The sequence below is a fragment of the Vanellus vanellus genome (genome assembly GCF_965231255.1).
Source record: "Vanellus vanellus genome assembly, chromosome: 19".
In the NCBI taxonomy this organism is placed as follows: domain Eukaryota; kingdom Metazoa; phylum Chordata; class Aves; order Charadriiformes; family Charadriidae; genus Vanellus; species Vanellus vanellus.
Window position 1 is genome coordinate 4,256,913 of NC_138924.1, and position 19,618 is coordinate 4,276,530.

A 19,618-nucleotide genomic window follows, 5' to 3' on the forward strand; every position below is an offset into this window, starting at 1 on the left:
ATTTTTTTACACTCTCAGCTAATCACTTAAGTTGTCTTTGTAGCAGCCTGGAAGGTGTAACTCATTCGTGAAGTGGGAAATGATTCGGGTTTGTGTGTTGGTTTGTTTTTTTTCTTTTTTTAGGTGCTGCTTCTTTTTAGAATAGCATGTGTTAAGCACTGCCCAAGTCTTATAATGTTCTTATAAAATGCTGATTGCAGCTACGCTAATAATATCTACAGCTGTCACACCATATGCTACCTTTTTTCTGTGTAGATTTTGTCAATAATGCTGTATTCCTCAAAGAAAGAGATCAGTTCTCTGGCTGAACGTGAGGATACGGAACTGGAAGAAAGGGAACAAGATCAAGACGTGGAGCAACCCATTGTTGGTCCTGTTGATTTAGAGCAGAACAAACTGGATCCTCTGGAGGGTTTGGATGAAGCCACCAAAATATGCTTCTTGGTACTTAAACTTAATTTTACCTCCTTTGAAGCTACTGTGAATTTGCTAGTTGCATAAAACATTTGGTAGTTTATATGGCTGCTGTTCTTCTAAATTTACAGAATATGGGTCTATGATTTCAATGTACCGTTACCTAAAGGGAATAAAATAGAACTACAGTAATTAACACTAAAAAATCATTATAAAGCTTTTTGCTAAATTACTTTTCATTTTTACTAATCCAGATATTAAGTTCATTAATTCTCTGCCTACATGATAAGTGGGAAAATAATACCTAGGTCATCCTGAAAGAAACTCATCTTTCTTTTTCCCCTGTAATGTCATCTTTTTTTCTTTTCTTTTTTTTTTTCTTTTTTTTGTCTCCTTGCTCAGATGACACATGATGCGCTTAATGCACCTCTCCATATTCTTCGAGCCATGTATGAGTTGCAAATGAAAAGAACAGATTCTTTTTTCATGGAAGTTCAGAAGAGGTATGTGAAGGACTGCGTGCAGCAGAAAAACAGAGTTACTAGATGTGGGTGGTAACCTAAAATCTAATAGGTGCAGAACAGAAATTGTTCCAAGGATACGATTTGGTTTTCATGTGTGAAAAAGTAAGGAAATAAACTCCTACTAAGTTGTATTTATGGAAACAAGTCACCATCTTCTGAAATACGTTGCGTGTTCTGTGATAACTCCCATATGAAGATCTACTATGTCTCTAAATATCCTAACTGAGGAAGAATGGAGAGCTTACATGTGGCTTCTAGTAATCAAAGCGTGTCATGGCGCCACCATGTTCTCACAGAGATGAGCCATTTTATAACATTTAAAAGCTTTGACTTGGTAGAACAGGGAAGCTAGTTAACATAATATGATAAAAATAGGTAGAGTTAAACGAATCTTTCTAAAACAGAAGGTGGGAAGATTTAATTTTCATTTAATTGCACTAACTAGTTTGAATTACTTTCGAAACACATTTGTGTATTAATTTTTTTTTTCCTGTGGCCTCTTTTAAGGTTTGATGGAGATGTAATTACAACAGATGAGAGGATCCGAACACTGGCTCAGAAATGGCAACCCAGCAAGCGTTTGAGGTTGGAGGAGCAGAGTTCAAAAGCAGTGGATACAGATATGATCATCTTACCATGTCTGGTACGTACATCTCCACAAAAAGGAGCAGCTCTGAAATAATTAATTTAGGCATTGAGTAACTTCAGTTTTGTTTAGTAACCTCAAACCCAAGATTATTTTTTTTTTTTTTTAACATCTGAAATAAACTGTTGTTAATGTTTTATGTCAAAGTAAATGAGCAGGTACAACAAGCAGCAAGTATTTCTTCCATGTAATTTCTTCCTTAAGGAAGTAAGAGAACTCGATTCTCAGGTCAGTAGAACAAATGGTGATTTCACGCTGTAATTTCCTCTCCTTATGCAAGCAAGATTGTATCTAATTATTGTAAGCTTATGCCGTAAGTGTTACTGTTTTAGCATATTATTGTTATCTTATAGCAATTTCAGCAGGACAAGGAAGCAATGAATTTGTCTTGTAAAGTAGACACTACAATTGCAAGCTTTAGGTTTTACATTCAATAGCGTGGTCCTACAGCTCTTTGCTTTGTTTTGGGTGCCGATTCCTGGCTGTGTGGTATCACCAGCACAATCGTCTATCAGTTGCATAGCAAACTGGATTAACGGCTTCCTGAAGTAGTTTCACATAATTCTAAGAAAAAAAAAAAAAAAAAAGAAAATAGGCCTTGCAACAGCTTATACAGAGGCTGTGAAATATCCACCCCTGGAAATTCTCCAAACTTAACTGGACAAAGCCTTGATTTTGAAGTTGGCTCAGCTTTCAGTCAGATTTGGACCGAATGATCTTCAAAGGTCCTTCCCAACTCGCCTCATTCGGCGTCACAGAGAGCACAGCACTTTGTTGCTTTACCTCTGTAGGTCAGCTTAAATGAGTGCTTCTGGTTAGAATTCTAACTGCTGGATCCACTCGTGTACAGTCATGAAGGCATTGGAGTATAGTGAAGTCTGTTGACATAAACAGTCTTTTTGAGGAATTCTGTCCCTGTAGGTGCGTGAGAGATCATGCTGTTGTGTTCCCTGTTACGTCTGATTTTCAGTATGTAAAAGACAGATTCATTTGTAAATTCAGCTTGCAGTCTGATGGACTGGTCAGATACGCAAACAGAAGGAAGTAAATTGTTCAGAGCCTGTTTTCGACCTTGCGTTTCTTTTTTGCAGTCAAAGCCTGCGCTCTGTGATAAAGCAACAGAAGAAACCAATCCGGTCGCCCAGAAATTGATAACCAACACAGAGAGTGATCTACAGCTTAGTTATGCCAAGCAACGGCGCACGAAGAGTTCAATCCTCTTGCACAAGGAGCTGGACTCCAGAAGTAAAAAGGCTGTGAGGGACTACCTGTACCGAGTAAATGAGGCAACTGCTGTTCTTTATGCCAGGCACGTGCTGGCATCGTTGTTAGCTGAGTGGCCGGATGATGTGTCAATAAATGAGGAAATCCTAGATCTCAGTGGCCCAGCGCATATGACATACATACTGGACATGCTTATGCAGCTAGAGGAAAAGCAGTTATGGGAAAAAGTAAGTGGATTTCACCTATGCATGTGAACAAGCCCTGTGCCTACGTGCCACGAGACTCTTGACTAACAAAACTACTTGCAGTTCCTTTTTTTAAACTAAATTGAAACTCCAAAATTTAAATTCGTTCTGAAAAAGCAGTTGGAATCTGTCAGTGTCTTAACGTACTGATTTTGTTAACGGAAAATGGAAAAACCAGCTTTGTGAGACAACTCTCAGTTATGAAAGAGATATATGGGAAAATAAATCTTATCGAGAAATTGGTAAAATAGGCAGTCTGTTTTGAAAGCTGCTTTTTGTTAGATCTCAACGTGTATATCGTAATACCTGCTACTCCATTGATGAGCTGACTGCTACTCTGGTGGAAGTGATCTTGGAATTATAATAGAATGTTGTAATGAAAATGTCAGTTCAGTGCTTCACAGGAGTTGAAGCAAATCAAATGCTGGGAACCTTCAGAGAAGGAATTAAGTTAGTCTCACCTCTGTCCCTGGGAAGGTATTGGAGCGACTCATTCTGGATGTCATCTCCAATCACGTTGAGGAACAGGAAGTTATTGGAAGTGGTCAACATGGATTTACCAAGGGTAAATCGTGCTTGACCAATCTGATAGCTTTCTATGATGTTATAACTGGTTGGCTGGATGAGGGGAAAGTCGTGGATGTCATCTACCTTGACTTTAGCAAGGCTTTTGACACTGTCTCCCATGACATCCTCATTAGGAAGCTGAGGAAGTATAGGCTAGATGAGGTGACAGTGAGGTGGATTGAGAGTTGGCTGCGGGACAGGACTCAGAGGGTTGTGATCAGCGGCACAGAGTCTAGTTGGAGGCCTGTAACCAGTGGTGTCCCCCAGGGGTCAATACTCGGTCCTATTTTGTTTAATATATTCATTAATGACCTGGATGAGGGGACAGAGTGTATCCTCAGCAAGTTTGCTGATGATACCAAACTGGGTGGGGTGGCTGACACCCCAGAGGGCTGTGCTGCCATCCAGCGTGACCTGGACAGGCTGGAGAGCTGGGCAGAGAAGAACCTAATGAGGTTCAACAAAACCAAGTGCAAGGTCCTGCACCTGGGGAGGAGGAATGCTAGGCACCAGTACAGGTTAGGGGCTGACCTGCTGGGAGATAGCTTGGAGGAGAAGGATCTGGGGGTTGTGGTAGACAGTAAATTATCCATGGCCCAGCAATGTGCCCTTGTCGCCAAAAAGGCCAATGGAATCCTGGGCTGCATAGGGAAGAGTGTGGCCAGTAGGTCGAGGGAGGTCATTCTCCCCCTCTACTCGGCACTGGTGAGGCCACAACTGGAATACTGTGTCCAGTTTTGGGCTCCCCAGTTCAAGAGGGACAGGGAACTGCTGGAGCGAGTCCAGCGAAGGGCAACTAAGATGATTAAGGGCTTGGAGCATCTGCCTTATGAGGAAAGGCTGAGAGAGCTGGGACTCTTTAGCCTGGAGAAGAGAAGGCTGAGGGGAGACCTGATTATGGCATACAAGTATCTAAGGGGTGGGTTGAAGAAGGATGGAGCCAGGCTCTTTTCATTGGTTCCAAGTGACAGGACGAGGGGCAATGGGCACAAGTTAGAACACAGGAAGTTCCGTTCAAATACACGGAAACAGTTCTTTACGGTTCGGGTGACAGAGCACTGGAACAGGCTGCCCAGGGAGGTTGTGGAGTCCCCTTCCCTGGAGATTTTCAAGACCCGCCTGGATGCAGTCCTGAGTAATGTGCTCTAGGCAATCCTGCTTTAGCAGGGGAGTTGGAATAGATGATCTCTAGAGGTCCCTTCCAACTCTGATAATTCTGTGATTCTGTGATTCTGTGAAAAATAAAACAGAAGGCATCGGTATGCCACTGAACCAATAGTGTGCTCTCACCTGGGCTTCACATTGTGACGTGACCCCCTCATTTAGAGGAGAAAAAAAAAAAAAAAAAAATGCCATACAACTGGAAGAGTTCTGACGAAGAGTGGCAAAAGTTATTACAGCCATGGAATAACTTCAGTAGGAGGAACCAACTAGTTTTCATGCCGGATCTTTGCCCTGTGGGGTCATGGGGGGAGGAGGAGTAATGGAAAAGTCTGTTCCTCCTTCTCTATGGTTTTAAAACAGTAAGCAGCATATGAAATTTAACAGCAAGTATTATTCACTGGCCCTCCCAGTAAGAAAACAAAGGAGTGTCAGATTAATGTAATACGTGGCAGGTCCAAAACAAACCAAAAGAACTGGTTCTTGACACAGTATGTCATTGAAATTGGTGCCGCAGGGTGTTTATATAGGTTCAGAAAATGACAGAATGAACTGATACAGTAAGAATCTGTTAAGGCATATTAAATTCAAAAGTGTAGCCTTTGTCTTCGGCTGTTCTGCAAGCGTGTGGAGGCAAAGAACCTATTCAGGGAACTGTGCTACCTACTGCGTTTGTGTTTTAAACTCCTTTTCCCCAAGAAATCCATTTTTGGCTGATTTGGAGATGAACCTTTTGGTCTGAGCTTCTGTTACTTTTTCTAGGAGGAGTTAGAAAATTGCAGGTGAAGAGCTGTAACAGGTTGCTCTAATGACCTGGAAAGGGGCTCCAGCAGCAGGACTCCCAATTCAGAGCTTTTGTGTACTGTTGAAAAATAACAAAAAGTAGAGACTTGGGTTGTTCAGAATTACCATTTAGTGTGTCCTGATAGACTAAATGGCATTTATTTGTATTTTTAAAGACACAGCTCTTGCATTTAGTGCTTTGAAACACTGCAGCCACTTAACTGATACTTAATCATTCCTTCGTATACATGAAGTTGTACATTTTGAAGGCTAAAATGTCTTCTATTCAAATCAAAACCTGAAGGTATAAAAGGTAGAGGTGTCTGTTCAGTATATTAACAAAGTTGTTTATCTTCCTTGTTTACAGCTTTTGTTTACTATTTATTACTTTATGGATTAGCCTTGATTCTAGCCTTTGTGTGAAGAGATGTAGCTAATAGCTCTTGCGTTTTTGTTGGAAAAAGACTGAAAGATCTGGAAGAAAGGACAGAGTAAAATCTTCTGCGCTTGTGGAGATGACGCTTGTAGACATCACTTGTGAATTTGTTTAGTTTCTCGGTAGTAGGTTGGTTCTCTCTTCCGAAATGTTGTATGGCTGGAAATGACTCATGTCAGTCATCAAGCATCTAAGTTTGTGAATGTTGGTTTGATAGTAAATTGTATTTACGTGACGTGTTGCTTCTCCCCAGATCCTACAGAAGGTCCTGCACGGGTGCAACGAGAGCATGCTGGGAACAATGGCACTGACGGCGTGCCAGTTCATGGAGGAGCCTGGAATGGCAGTCCAGATGCGCGAATCCAAACATCCTTATAACAACAATACTAATTTTGAGGTGAGTTACACATGTATTGCACTGCAGTGGATTTGCGTGGTCTGAAGACCAGTTGAAGAACATCACTGTGGTTGGAGCAGAAGCCTCCCACTGTTCCACGCGTATACCCATGGGACTTCTGTGCTTGACGCCCCTGTGAAATACCTGTTCAGTCTTGCTTTCGAAGAGGCTGCTGCCAAATGACTGAGGCCTTGCCCTGTAAAGAAATATGTTTGGTAAGGCACTTCAGCGTAGTCCTCATTCAAACATGCAAAAAGTGCTTAGCTTAAATGGTTTTACTACGCCTGTGTGTGAAGCAGATCATATACTTAGATGGTTTCAGGGCCTTAATGAGCAAATAACTCTACCCTTTCATCTGAAGGTCTGTTTCGCTTGGCCTGTTACTTCCTTGTGCTGATAGAAACAAGAAGTGGAGTCTGTCTTTCTTGTCTTCCTCATTTTAGACTATCTTCTCCTGACACAAACAGCTTCTGATTTTTCTTTTCTTGCTATTGTTTGAAAGCATTTTTCTAATATGTATTGGTAAGTAATTATTGCCTCTGGGCAGTCTTGGGATTATTTTTTTTTTCCCCTGCAGCTCTTACTCTTCTGATTTTTATTTTCAAAATGTGTATAAACCTTTACGATATGGCACTGAGATCAATATCAGCAATGATTTCTGCTTTTAAAAAGCAAACCATCGCTGGCAAGTAATTTTTACACTCCTAACAGCTAATGCAAACAACAGGCCATGGTTTACATTTGTTAAATTAGCTCCTGATAAAAATAACAGAGAGGCTTTCTTCCCATGGAGATGCTGTACTATTTGTTATATCTCCCTTGTTCATACGGTGGAAGTTAAGTGGCTTCTGGGTAATATGGTATTGCAGCATACAAAGATGGTATGTTTATTTCTCAGGATAAAGTTCACATTCCCGGTGCTATCTACCTCTCAATCAAATTTGACTCTCAGTGTAATACGGAAGAAGGCTGTGATGAGTTGCTCATGTCCAGCAGCAGCGATTTCCAGCAGGATCGGCACAGCTTCAGTGGGTCTCCGCAGAAATGGAATGATTTTGAGCTTCCAGGTGAATACGCAGTGTTTTCAAAGTGCAAATGTGTGGGGAATCGCTGGTATCCAGCGCTCTCGAGAGAAACTACTGAAATATGGCAGTTAAATGCAGATGTTCCTGAGGTGTGTGTGTGGGGGAAAAACTCCTTTTCTTGTCCCGGTCTGTATGCTCTGATGTGCTGCTCTTGCATTTGTTTCTTAAAAGTAGGCTTATCTGGTGTTCTGCTACTTGACCTTTTTTTTCCACGCCTCAGTCAAAGCATGCACTTAGCTACTGGAAACAAATTTTGATCTTGATTCTGTTCCAACACAGTCCTTGTTCTGCACAATATTCACTTACATTGTTTCTGCCTTGTCTTACTTTCCACAGGAAGCACATTTTTATTTTTTTGTTTAAAAAACCCAAACAGATAGGCTTATCTCTTGTCTCTGTGCTGTACTAGTGCTCAGAGCAAATAAAGAATGTGTGCCAACGCCTTGTCTCCAGTTGTTGCCACAGAGCATAGCTGAAAAAAAACCCCCGCCATTTGACTGACAACTTCAGCCTGTATTCTCTAAGCGCGGTTTTGATAACGGCAGCAGCAAGTGCGGGTGAGCTGAAGGAGTGCACGGTCCCATGCGTCTTACGCTGTTTTAACCCGCTGAGCGCTGTAGCGTTGCAGGAAGCTTTTAACTTCGAGTACTGTCAGTAGCTGTAAGTAGATTTAGGAACTTTCTTAGCAAAGCCGCTTGGGTTACAAGGTGCTAGTTAGAAACAAATGTGCGCTCTGTAGAAATATTTTGGATTTTTATGAACTTCTTTCTGTCTTCCTTTTCCTCCCAAATAGTTGCAGAGGTTTGCCAAGAAGCTGAACTTTGAGGCCCATTGTTTTTGAGCAGCCTTGGCTGTGAAACTTGAATTTCACCTTGTGAAACTTTATTTCCAGCCAAGGCTGTCTGGATTAAGGCTCTTGATTTCACTCCGCAGGCGTTAGCTGAAACCAGGCATTTGAAGGCTTCTGGGCTTTTCATTTGATGCTTTCTCAAGACTCCCAGGAGTAGGAGAGAGCAATGGCTCCACGTCATAATGAAAAGGGAAACATGGTTTTAGATTTTTTTTTTTTAATTATTTTTTTTAATCCTAAAAAAAAAAAAAATTCAAATTTCTTCGTGAAACTTTGAAAATTCTGCTTCCCAGTGAACACTAGCATGCTTGCCCCGGGGTGATGGGATTTTTCATGGAACAGAAGGATATTCTAAGTTTTAACCAGATCTAATATTACAGAGCACAATAGGTAAGGATATGGTTTTTTAGCATTACAGCTAACTACCAGGGCTTATCTCCGTGAAGCTGTAGATGCTACAGTGACAAGAACTTCTTGAATGTTCCACTACCTGATTGTAAAATGGTCAAACATTTTGATAGTTCTTCCACTTTTAAGTGGCTAGGTTTAACAATTTTGTTCCCTAGAGTAACTTTGCAATTTAATTTTCTGACGTGTAAAAGCTGTGCAACTTTACTTTCACACTCTTTTTTTTTAACCTTTTGTTTAGTGGACTGTGAAGTTGGCTGTCTATGTAGAGGTTCTTTTTTTCGTAAATCATAACCGCTCCCTAACATAATTGGAAAAGTGAAGTTTAACTGAACTATAGCGTTTCTTTAACTCCCTCTTCTTCTATGTAGTTGTCAAAAATGTAAGAGACATTATCCTTGTAACTATCTTTACACAGTGGAAACCATTCTTCAGCCTCCTGTTTATCTCATAATTAGCAAAAGATCACCTCTCTTGAATGACAATATCTGGGATTAATTTATGACAGACTTTTCATTTGAATTTACGATAGTGAAACTGACTCCGAAGGTAGTAATGTGGATTTTCTTCCTTCCCTTGCACACAGGGGACACGCTCTATTACCGATTTACTTCTGACATGAGTAACACTGAGTGGGGTTATAAGTTTACGGTGACAGCGGGTCATCTTGGAAGGTTTCAGACAGGTAAGCACCGCTCAGGACGTATCGGAAAGGACTTTTTCAAGTTATTTTGCCAAGCTTTCACAAACTTGTGGTTATCCCTTTCTTTGATTTAGAATTTCCTTTCTCCATTGCTTTGCAAATAACGTGATTAGTTTTGTTCGAGTTGAAACTTGACTCATGTCTCTTTATTTGCTGAGACTTTATGCTAGAAATACCAAACCTTCACAGAGGCTTGGAGATAACAATTATAATAATGCTTTTTGCATTCAGAGTCTCATTATAGGACAATAATTACACACAGAATTTAGTAAACACTCCAAGGTGCTGTAATTGGAAACAGAAATAATTGTAACTGGGTTTTTAAAAAGTAGTTTTCCATTAGAATAGGCTGCTTCTGGATCTAATTTCTAGATACAACATGAAAGCTTTTGTTAGTTTATTTTAGAGCTTAAATGTTTTTAATGAAATTGAAGTTGGATGACTTGCAATCAGCAAAACTACTGTGTGTCACATAGTGGCAAGGACCTGTGTTTTGTTTGCCTTATTTGGGAAAAACTTTTATTTCAGATAGGATTCTTTCTAAGTTTTTTGCCCCAGAAAAGACTTGTAATGTCAGGATGTACTCTAGAACTATATTTTTTTGGTATTTTTGCTCAATATTTCTTACTTGCCCAAACAGTACTTAATACATGGAGAAAACTGAGCATATGAACAGAATAGGTCCCTACTAAAGTAACAGCTGTTTGATTTTGGTGTTTGGGGTTTTTTTTCCCCCCCCAGGGTTTGAAATTCTGAAGCAGATGCTGTCTGAGGAAAGGGTAGTTCCTCACCTTCCACTGGCTAAAATCTGGGAATGGCAGGTGGGGGTAGCGTGCCGTCAGACTGGCCACCAGCGTTTGAAGGCGATCCACCTGCTCTTGAAGATCGTGCAGTGCAGCGCCCAGAGGTAAGTGCGCTGTTCTGCATTGTAACGCTAAAAGGCAAAAGGCAGGAGAAGAGAAAGCTGATAATATTTTGAAGTCAGAAAACCATGATCTGTAGTAGCATTGTTAATTTGCCTTTCAGATACAGTTCACAGTGCCTTGATAGCAGAAAGTTATCATAAGGGTTTTTTCTGAGAACATTTTGTTGTCTTTCTTGGCTTTTAAGAAAGGGCCAATGAATTCAGATGTTGTTGTAAAGAAAAAAAAATCGTCCCAAAACAGGACAAAAAATAGATTTCATTTTCTAGAAATTTATTATCTTTCTATTAGTTGTACTTCAGAATTAAGGTGAGGATGGAATAATAAACCGGTGAAACGATGATAACTTTTAAATTATAATTTTTAGTTGTACCACTAAGCCTGTAACGGAGTTTCAGAAGGGATAGGTGTGCTAATGCTTAAGGAGGTATAGCATGGGTATTTCTTATGAAAATACACATTCAAAAAGTGTTGAGCTTTTATAGTGTCTTGCAAATGTGTACAGTCACATTAACTCAGTAGAGGTGCTGGAAACAAAAGGCAACAATGCTGGAATACTGACGCTTATCTCAGTTGTGTCCTTTCAGTTCAGAACAAGCAAAATCATGAAAACAACAGCATCTTACTACCTTGCTTGGATAAAGAGAAATCAAAAAGTATATTCGCATATAGTATTAAAATCTCACAGTTACATAGAACCATTGCTTGACTCTGTAAATTTTGCATACAGTGATCTACATCCAAGTCTGAAAAAATAAGTTTGATATTACTTGTAATCACTGATTTATTATTGTTTCAAGTTCCCTTAGGTATTTTTTTAATCAGAAAATGTCTTTGTCATGCAGACAACAAATTTAATTGCTAAAAGATCAAGTCTCCATTGTGCTTATAATATTTAACATTTTTCTTGTGTTAATCTGATGATAGATTCTGAAATCGAGTTTTCCCCCTTTTCCTCCCTATTGAATGATATTTGTCATCCTGTCTGTATGATAAGTGACATTTGGATTAGCTAGCTTGTAACTCAGGAGTAGGAAGGAGGCAGGGTTGGAATTGTTTTTAAAGCTATTTATCAATTTTTGTCTGTCTGCCCTAAATAAGGGCATCGCCTGCCCTGTTCGGTATTGTATAATTTCAAGCAGTGGAGCTACAGTATTTAGCAAAGTGATATATATATAATTTTTTTAAAGTCCTCATTTCAGGAGGCCGCTCAATTTTAGAGAAGTCATTTAGTCATTCGTGGATATGAGGTCTTCTCCACTTCGCTGATTCAGAATGAAATTCACTGTGCTGAAACACCTTATTGAATTTAGATTCGAAAATGCTTCTTGTGTTTCTTCCTTTATTTATAGGTCTAACTGTCAAAACTGTGTGGTTTTATTCTCCTTAAATTTGTGCAGGTTTTTGTGGTTTTCTCCCCAAAACAGGCATAAGGTAATGGGTACTCACTATTTCATTTGAATTCCATTTAAATTGTTGTTTGGTTGTTGTTGGTTTTTTTTTTCAGGGACTGTGACCTCACCTTGTTGAAGCCACTTTGGCAGCTTTTCACCCACATGGAAAACAACTTGTGTCACGACATGGCCAAGCCTGGTATCCTCCTTCCTCTTCATCGAGCACTTGCAGAACTCTTCTTTGTTACAGAAAACAGAGTTACTGTAAGCAGTTCCTGTACTTGTATCCCTCCTCTCCCCACTGCTGGGAATGATAACATAGTTCAGTGTTAAACTAAATGCAGTTTTCCTTTATCTTGGCAAAGTTCATCAGAGCTTTAGAAACATTAAATGCTTCAGAAACATTAAGAACTTTCCCTGGTGGAGTCTGGTAGCAAATTCTGATAGAGGGGCATACTTATCCATCGTGGCACCTTAGGAAACAGTCACGACTCTTCCCTGTGTGACTGAGGCAGTAGGCCCTAAAGCCACTCTTCATTCTGAGAAGAATGCTGATTTAATAATTAATTTAAAGGTATTTGAATGTGGTTCTCCTTGAGCCGACTTCGAACGTTGCATATGAACAGGCTGTAATGACCTGATTTCTGTGGTCACAAACTGTGTCCAAGAGAGTTTTGTGTGTAGTTCTGGTACCTTTGATTCACGGGGACTGCTATAACGATCGGTGTTCTAATGTTAATTAGTAGGGTGGTGTCTTTGGTAGAAACGTTGGTGTTCATTGAATGCTTTCTGGCTGCAGGAGCTTGGATCTCTGCAGGAGTATTTGCTTGCCTTAAATACTGAAGATCATCTTCATCGCTGCACAGCACAGGTAATAAGATGGCACAACCCCGGAGGAGTGTGGTTTTGTGCTATTTTTCTGGCAGTCAGAGAAAAATAAACGATTTCTGATTGCCCAGTGGAGTTTTATATAATAGATATGATTACACTTGGGTTTTACAATACCGTGACAGGCCTCTGAAATTTGGGAATGAACTACACGCAAATGCTGTTCAGATGTCAGATGATGTGCCACAAACTGGCTGTCGGGTGTCATCAGGTTTATCTGTTTTACCGGTTTGACCTCTCAGCTGCCAAAACGTGGCAACGGGGAAGGGGCTGGTCTGTCAGCCCCTGGAGGTGCAGTTGCCTTGCCGAAACTGCCTGGGTGCGTGGCAGCTACTGCGCTACCAGGTGGAAACAGGATGGTTATCTATCTATTTCCATTTAATTTCATACAAGGATTTCTTTACAGTTTTGGATTGGGGAGAATCTTTGATGTGACTCTATTTTTCCTTCTCTCTTCTAGGCCCTGAAAAACATTGCTGCTATCAGCCTTGCCATTAACTACCCGAACAAATCAACAAGTTTCTGGAATGTTTAATACTGGCTCAGGCCGGAGTGCATGGGATAGAGTAGTTTGTCCATAGGAACCTTGGAACAAACATCTTAACTCCGTTCAGGAAAAGTTCCTTCAGCTTCAGTGTATGAGCACTCTGCAGCCTTCCTTCCTTCCACCTTGATGTAGAATTTGTAAAAGTAAAAGCGCACTTCAATGAAAAAGCACATCTTGAAGTAACTCACGCGTCGCCTACAGTTATGTATGCACATATTGTAGCATGTTAGAGTAAACAGAACAATATTTTTTTTTATTCAGAGGAAGTAATCGAAAGAAGGTAGCTGAAGTATGAGAATGGAAGGCCCCCATGGTGGTATCCTCTGCTCCCAAGGAAACTTGATTGATGGAACGTGACAGCTTTGAAAGTACTGCTGAACTCGGAGTGATGCCGTCGGCAGCATCTATTATATATCAATCATTGAAGTGAAAAAGGCAAACCCGAATCTGGTGGGCTGATGCGGAAATGGTCCACGCTTGAATCCTGTCATGTTTGCTGTTGTTTTAAAGGCTACTACCCAAGGAGAAGAACTTTGATTCTTACTAAAGTACAGGTTGTAAAACGAATTCTGGGTGACTTGCATGGCAGTTAAAGGATTCCTGTTTCAGAGCATCCTCGTGCACGAGGTTAATGTTCCTCCTGTTCTTTGATTTGATCCCCCGGATCATCTATTCTTACCTTCATTTGTCTCCAACGTGTTATTCTAAATAGTCCATTATTTGAGTGCAGAGAGCGAAGACCAGCCTCCATTCGCAAAGCCGTGGGAATATGAAGAACTGAGGAACTTACATGTTTCTCGAAGATCACATCTTTACAACATACTATCCGTGGGGCTTTTTTCTCTTAATTATTTCGATACTAGTGGCGTAGGAGGTCCTTCTCGGCAATGTTGGGAACCTGGACTCCCAGTGCTTAGAGCGGGGGTTAATGATCAATCCAGTCTTATCTTATAGAGCAATAACTGCATTACTCTTAGCGAACGTGGAATGAATTGCAGACCTTCTATGCTAAAATAAATTGGCTTTCTTCCTGCTCAGCTACGCTGGTTATTCCCTTCCCGAAAAGTTAAAAAGAACGTAGAAGGATTTGGGGGTGTATTTTTATACAGTTGTACAGTATGTAGAGCGAGTCTTGTCAAGTATGAATTCAGAGAACTTTTTGTGCTAATTATTTTCTTCTTCCCTTCCTCACCTCAACATTAGACTATGGAAAAAAAAGGCAACCAAAAGCTTCAGTAGTAACTGTGAATGCAAGTTGTGTAAAGGCAGTGGCTCTGTCAGAAGGGAATATGATTATTGACCTTGTTTGTCTGAAAGGTGAGCGGTGCCTAAATGGCGATGTGCAGCGTGCACAGCGGCACCGCTTTGGGGGGTGACCTCTGAATTGATGGTCTTACGAGCTGGGATTGGAATTTTAAGGGTGGTCCAATTTCCTTCTGAGAAGGAAACGTGCAGTAATACATCCACCCCCTTTTTCTTGGATGGTCTCTAGTGCTGTGGTTAAAGATGTTTTGACTTCTGTTCAGGCAAGTGAGTGCAAAGCGAAGGCTTCTTCAGGGGATGAGGTTGAATGAGAATGTGATTATTCTGCCTGAAAGACTTAAAAGTGAAGACCAAGAAGCACTATGCTGGAGCCGTTGCCTTTGGGAATGGAGTGGCCCTCTTAGCAAATGAGAAGTACGTTTTTCCTGAATTCTGGCATATTTATCAAAGACTGAAAGGAATTGGAGAGATATATTGCTCTGAAACCCCTCGAGTATACTGTAGTTGAAGGTTGAAGCCCTCCTTCCTTCCTGAATGAGATCACGGTGGGAAGGGAATTACCAGAGTTGTGGCCTATCTCTAACGCATGGATCATTTTGTTCCCACATCCAAGTAACGTATTTGAGTTTGCAGTCTCGCTGCAGGGGTGTCTGAGAGATCCCCGAGGAACCAACTGTTTCACACTTTCTGACAGCGTGAACAGAATCTGAGAACAGGGAGTTGCTCCACCAAAACGAGACGTTCTTAAGTCCGCACTAGGGAGTCGTATCGATGGGACAGGTGAGCGTTTTGAAACTGCTCTTCTTGAGCCGCAGGACTTTCTATTCACTGCCTCCGTGTGAGTCTGTGGCTAAGCAGCCAGGGATGTGCAATGGGCTGATTCGCTGAGGCATGTAGCATGCTGCTGAGATCCGCCTGTTTTAGTCAAAGAAGGCTTTTTTTTTTTTTTTTTTTTTTTCACATCAGGGATGAAGACTGTAAATAAACCGTTCATGGAACCTGTCATGGCTCTATCGTATTCGCGTATTTTTTTTCCGTTGGACTGTCTCTTTGCTTTCTGTATGAAGACATGAGGCTGCAAGGATGACACAGGAGTGGCCAGTGTTCCTTACTAGGCGTACCACTTAACTTACTCTACCAGCAGTAACTGGCCTTGTGAGTCAGTCACCGTGCCCCGAAGGGACTGTCGAGGAACAGTGTCCACTAAATATAATTTCTACCCACTAGATGGAACTGAAGGACTGTGACCTGAGTTGACACTGAATCTGTTGCTGCCTTACAACTCAATCATTCATTATGGATTTTTTAAGAGACAAGAAACACTGATTTTTTTTTTTTTATTTTTTTTTCTTCTGGTAGTTTTAAAGAAAGAAAGGAAGAGAATGCCAATAATGAATATTCATGATCAATCACATTTTGAAAATCCTGCAGCAGTTCTAAGTGGATGTGGATGATACTATTGAATAGTATAAAACTGTCTGGAAAACAGGTATGCTGAAAAAAAACGTGCCTAATATAAAAAACAAACAAACAAACAAGTTGTCCTGCCTGAATCACCTATGATGTGTTTAAAACAAACCATATTGTTCCTAATGATACATTTGACTTGCTTTCATTAAACACTTAAAAAAGAGAGTTTTATAATTTCTTTTCTTACGGGTTTACTACTTTGCAATTTTTATCAGTTGTTTAAAATATATCAGACCTTTAGATTTATTCCAGTTCAGTTCAACATGTAAAAAGAAAGCTACAGATATGGGTAAAATATGCAAATGAAGAGAAATATATTGTAAAAATTCTATAAAAACAAAAAAGTACACCACAGTGTCTGTTGTTTGTTTGCTTTTCTCCACTCCTCACTGAACGTTAAACGCTTGAAGTTGCAGTGAGATCCAGGGGTTTCCTTACTGATCTTCATTTTCAATGCCTGTAAGCAAACCTGCTTTTCCGCGCGCAGTTACTGTCTGTATATCGCTGGTACTGTATCGAACTATTCAGGATACATCTGGAGTGCTCTCTTCAGTTCCAGTCTTGCTGTTTACGTTCCAGTGGCCTTATCCTAAAAATCAAGTTTTCCCATGGTTGTCCAGTGGTTTCAGTGCCTGTGACTGTTTATTTTCAGCCCTAAACCCCACATCTGGGTCCCCAGATGTCTCATGTAAAGCTGAAATTTGCCTTAGTATCTCTCGATTCTAATACAGTGGTGATTCTAATTAGCGAAGGTGCTTGTACCCACCTAGTCCAACGGACTGAGTTTAAAAGCTTATTTACCCGGGGCTTGGCTCGGGGAAAGGGCCGCTCAGGGGAGCGTGAGCGAGGAAGTCGACATCTTTGAATGTTTACCTAAAGCTCTAAGTTTCCACTGGTTCCGTGTGCTCAGAAAATGGTCTTACTAGGGAATTTTATTAAATATAAACAGTATATAAATATAATGAAATATAAATAGTACTATAAATAGAGACAGCCAGGTTTGGGCTTTCAGCTGGTGAAAGCAAGGTGATGAATCTAACAAATTTGGTTTAATCTGCTATTACGCTGAGCGCGGTCCCAGGCGGTGGAACCGACAGAGGTCACAACCATAATGCTTGGGAACCGCTGGTTTTCAGAGCAAATTAATTAAGACCGTTTTTCTTCCAAGAGATCAAAATTAAGCTGCAAGCTAACTTATAGGTGGGTGAATTGTTTTTTTGTTTTTTTTTTTTAACCTCGTTTTAGGAGAAGGCTACGCTATGTTTAGAAGGGAACTGGCCCAAACGCCCCGAGTTCTCACAGCCGAGCTCAGATGTCACGTTTCCAGTGGGTCTGGTATCTTTGCAACCATTAGGGCGAACCCTGCCCTTTCCTACCATTTTAAATCTGGAGTGACTGTCCGCAGCTCTGCGAAGGTGCCCTGCTATGAAATCTGGGCGTGTTGGAGCAGAGCGAGGCCAAATCATCTGAGTCTGTACTTTCCTTTCCCTTTCTAACGATGAATGTGGTTTCTTGCAACCAGAAGCGAGTGGTGCCGGGTATCTGCTGGGGAAGGCGCCAGCACAAGCACCGTACCGTGTTTTCAGGGGACAAACAACAACCGCAACCATGGGAGCCGATTAAAAAAAAAAAAAAAAAACATGACCTGCTCCTTAGGTAAAGCTACCGAAATGTGGGAAAACAGATTAATATATGTAAAGAGGACGCTTTTCAATGCTCGGCCAGTTCGTCTGTGGGAGGTCAGGCTGGATAAGAACTGGAACAAAGAATGTGCATTGGTAAAATGGCCTGGAAAAACAGGAACTGTGCTGGGCTTTGTAGGGGGAAACAGAAATCTGGCCCACCTCTGGATTTAAAGCGAAGTCGTCAATTCCCATTCAAGCGAATAAGAGAGAAATCCACTGTGATTAGGGAAGGAATTAAGTAAGAGGTGAAGGAAGTAAGATTAAAGCTCATTCTTTCCATGACGGTCAGGTCTAATTTAATCAGGTCTATTCTGCTGTAATCTTTCCTGATTTTTCACCTAAGAAAGCACAAATAGCTGATACCCGACTCAAACCCGTGCTGCAACGTTGTGGTGGGGCTCTTAAATGGGTATGCACTCTAAGGAGGTATAAACATGTAGAAAAAAAAAGAAAAACAAAACCACCCTAAAAAACCTTATTTCCTCCAACTGGGACCATCAACAAGGATTCCTGATAAATAGATGGAAACCTCAAGACGCTTTCGCAGTGCTCCTTAGTGTGTAGAGACTTGTTCTTTTGATACTCAAGGGCTGAGAGTGGATTTAGGGAATGTGGGAAAAGAAGTGGAGAAAGGATAACTGGGGTGTCTTGGAGATGGGGGCTTTCCACCGAAGTGTTAGGCAGGTTGCTGCAGAGGTTCTCTTACTTTAATGATTTTATTTAAAAAAAACAAAACAAAACAAAACACAGCAACTTGTTTCTTGCTTCCGTTCCCCACTTTACTCTCTGACTTTCCAGAAATCTTACTGCTTTTTTTTTTTTTTTTTTTTCCATTTGCTGTGCAAATAACAAACGTTTAAGCTTGCATTGCATGGAAAAAGTCAATTTTATGAGAACTAAAGAAATGTGAAATATTTGCCAGCGGTACCTTCTCTTGGGGGGGGGAGGGGTATTTCCAAAACACTTTGTTAGCATCTCCTAGCGCCTGTATCATCAAAGGCGCTTACTCCAAGCCATTTTGGTACCTGCACGCGAGTGAGAGCTGGACGAGATGCTCCATTTCATACCGCCTCTGGCAGTGACCACCCTCTCCTCTCTCCACAAGCGCTCCGGGGAGCGTTCCCCATCCCGACCTGCAAAAGACTGGGGTTTGGCTAATTGTGGTGGGCTTAATTGTGTCCTCTCCTCTGATGGCTCTGGGCAGTGACTATAGTAATACCTTTTGAGTTGTCTCGTCCCTTTGTGACCTGCTGCAGTGGAGCTCTGTGCCTTTCCGCACGGTCCCCGCAAAGCTGTGGGTTTGCGGCTCCTTCGCTCGGCAGAGCCGAGACGGGCGGCGTTTCCTGGGGGATACGGAGACAACCGGCGCTCGGCCTTTCTGGTGGTTTCTGAAGACCCTCTCAGATGGTGTCTGCTCTCTTCCAGGAGGTGGTGGTAAGGTCGGTGCTAAACATCGCACCTTCTCACTACTTCGTGCTTAATACCGCACACGCAAAATTCTTTCTCTCCTTTTGTAATGAGCCATTCCCCTTATCTTTAACGCGCCCCTGTGGAGGTGGGCTGGGAGCTCAGCTTTCTCCTCGCCGCCTTTCAGGCACCAAAGGTTTTAACCTCTTCAACCACCTAAAATTCCTGGGAGTCAACAAAACCTCTTACTGGACTCTGGAGGAGCTGCTGTTCTGCCCGTCTAGTGGCATTGCTGCTGCGCCAGGAATGGGGAAAAACACGAAACGAAGTGAAAAGCGCAGCGTGTTCTGGTAATTATTTTATGTAAATATATTCCCCGTGTGTTTTTAGCCAGAGCCGGTACGTGTCCTCAAACTAGGTGACCGTTATTTCTGTGCTGTTGGGTCGCTGCTGAGCGGAGCTCTGGGAGGGCTGTGCGGTACGGGCTGTAGCGCAGGTACTGCCGTCAGCCGCGGGTTGCTGGAGCTCGGGCTGAATTTCTGGGTGACAGATCCCATCCTAATGCCTGAGGAAATGCTTCCCCTCGTGACTTTATACT

General features: G+C 41.5%; 1 protein-coding gene across 1 annotated transcript in view; it reads left to right on the top strand.

Annotated features, from left to right (window-relative positions):
• ZZEF1 (zinc finger ZZ-type and EF-hand domain containing 1) overlaps positions 1-16,037 on the top strand; it is a gene marked incomplete at its 5' end in the record, with an annotated part of 61,004 nt that extends 44,967 nt beyond the window's left edge. Inside the window, 11 exons of the mRNA XM_082492905.1 lie at positions 256-444; positions 817-917; positions 1,446-1,581; positions 2,676-3,035; positions 6,254-6,397; positions 7,296-7,464; positions 9,327-9,425; positions 10,185-10,350; positions 11,874-12,024; positions 12,560-12,631; positions 13,109-16,037. Of these exons, the coding sequence (XP_082349031.1) occupies positions 256-444; positions 817-917; positions 1,446-1,581; positions 2,676-3,035; positions 6,254-6,397; positions 7,296-7,464; positions 9,327-9,425; positions 10,185-10,350; positions 11,874-12,024; positions 12,560-12,631; positions 13,109-13,183 (1,662 nt within the window). The 3' untranslated portion in view covers positions 13,184-16,037. The remainder of the gene's footprint in view (positions 1-255; positions 445-816; positions 918-1,445; positions 1,582-2,675; positions 3,036-6,253; positions 6,398-7,295; positions 7,465-9,326; positions 9,426-10,184; positions 10,351-11,873; positions 12,025-12,559; positions 12,632-13,108) is intronic.
• Positions 16,038-19,618: the final 3,581 nt, after the last annotated feature.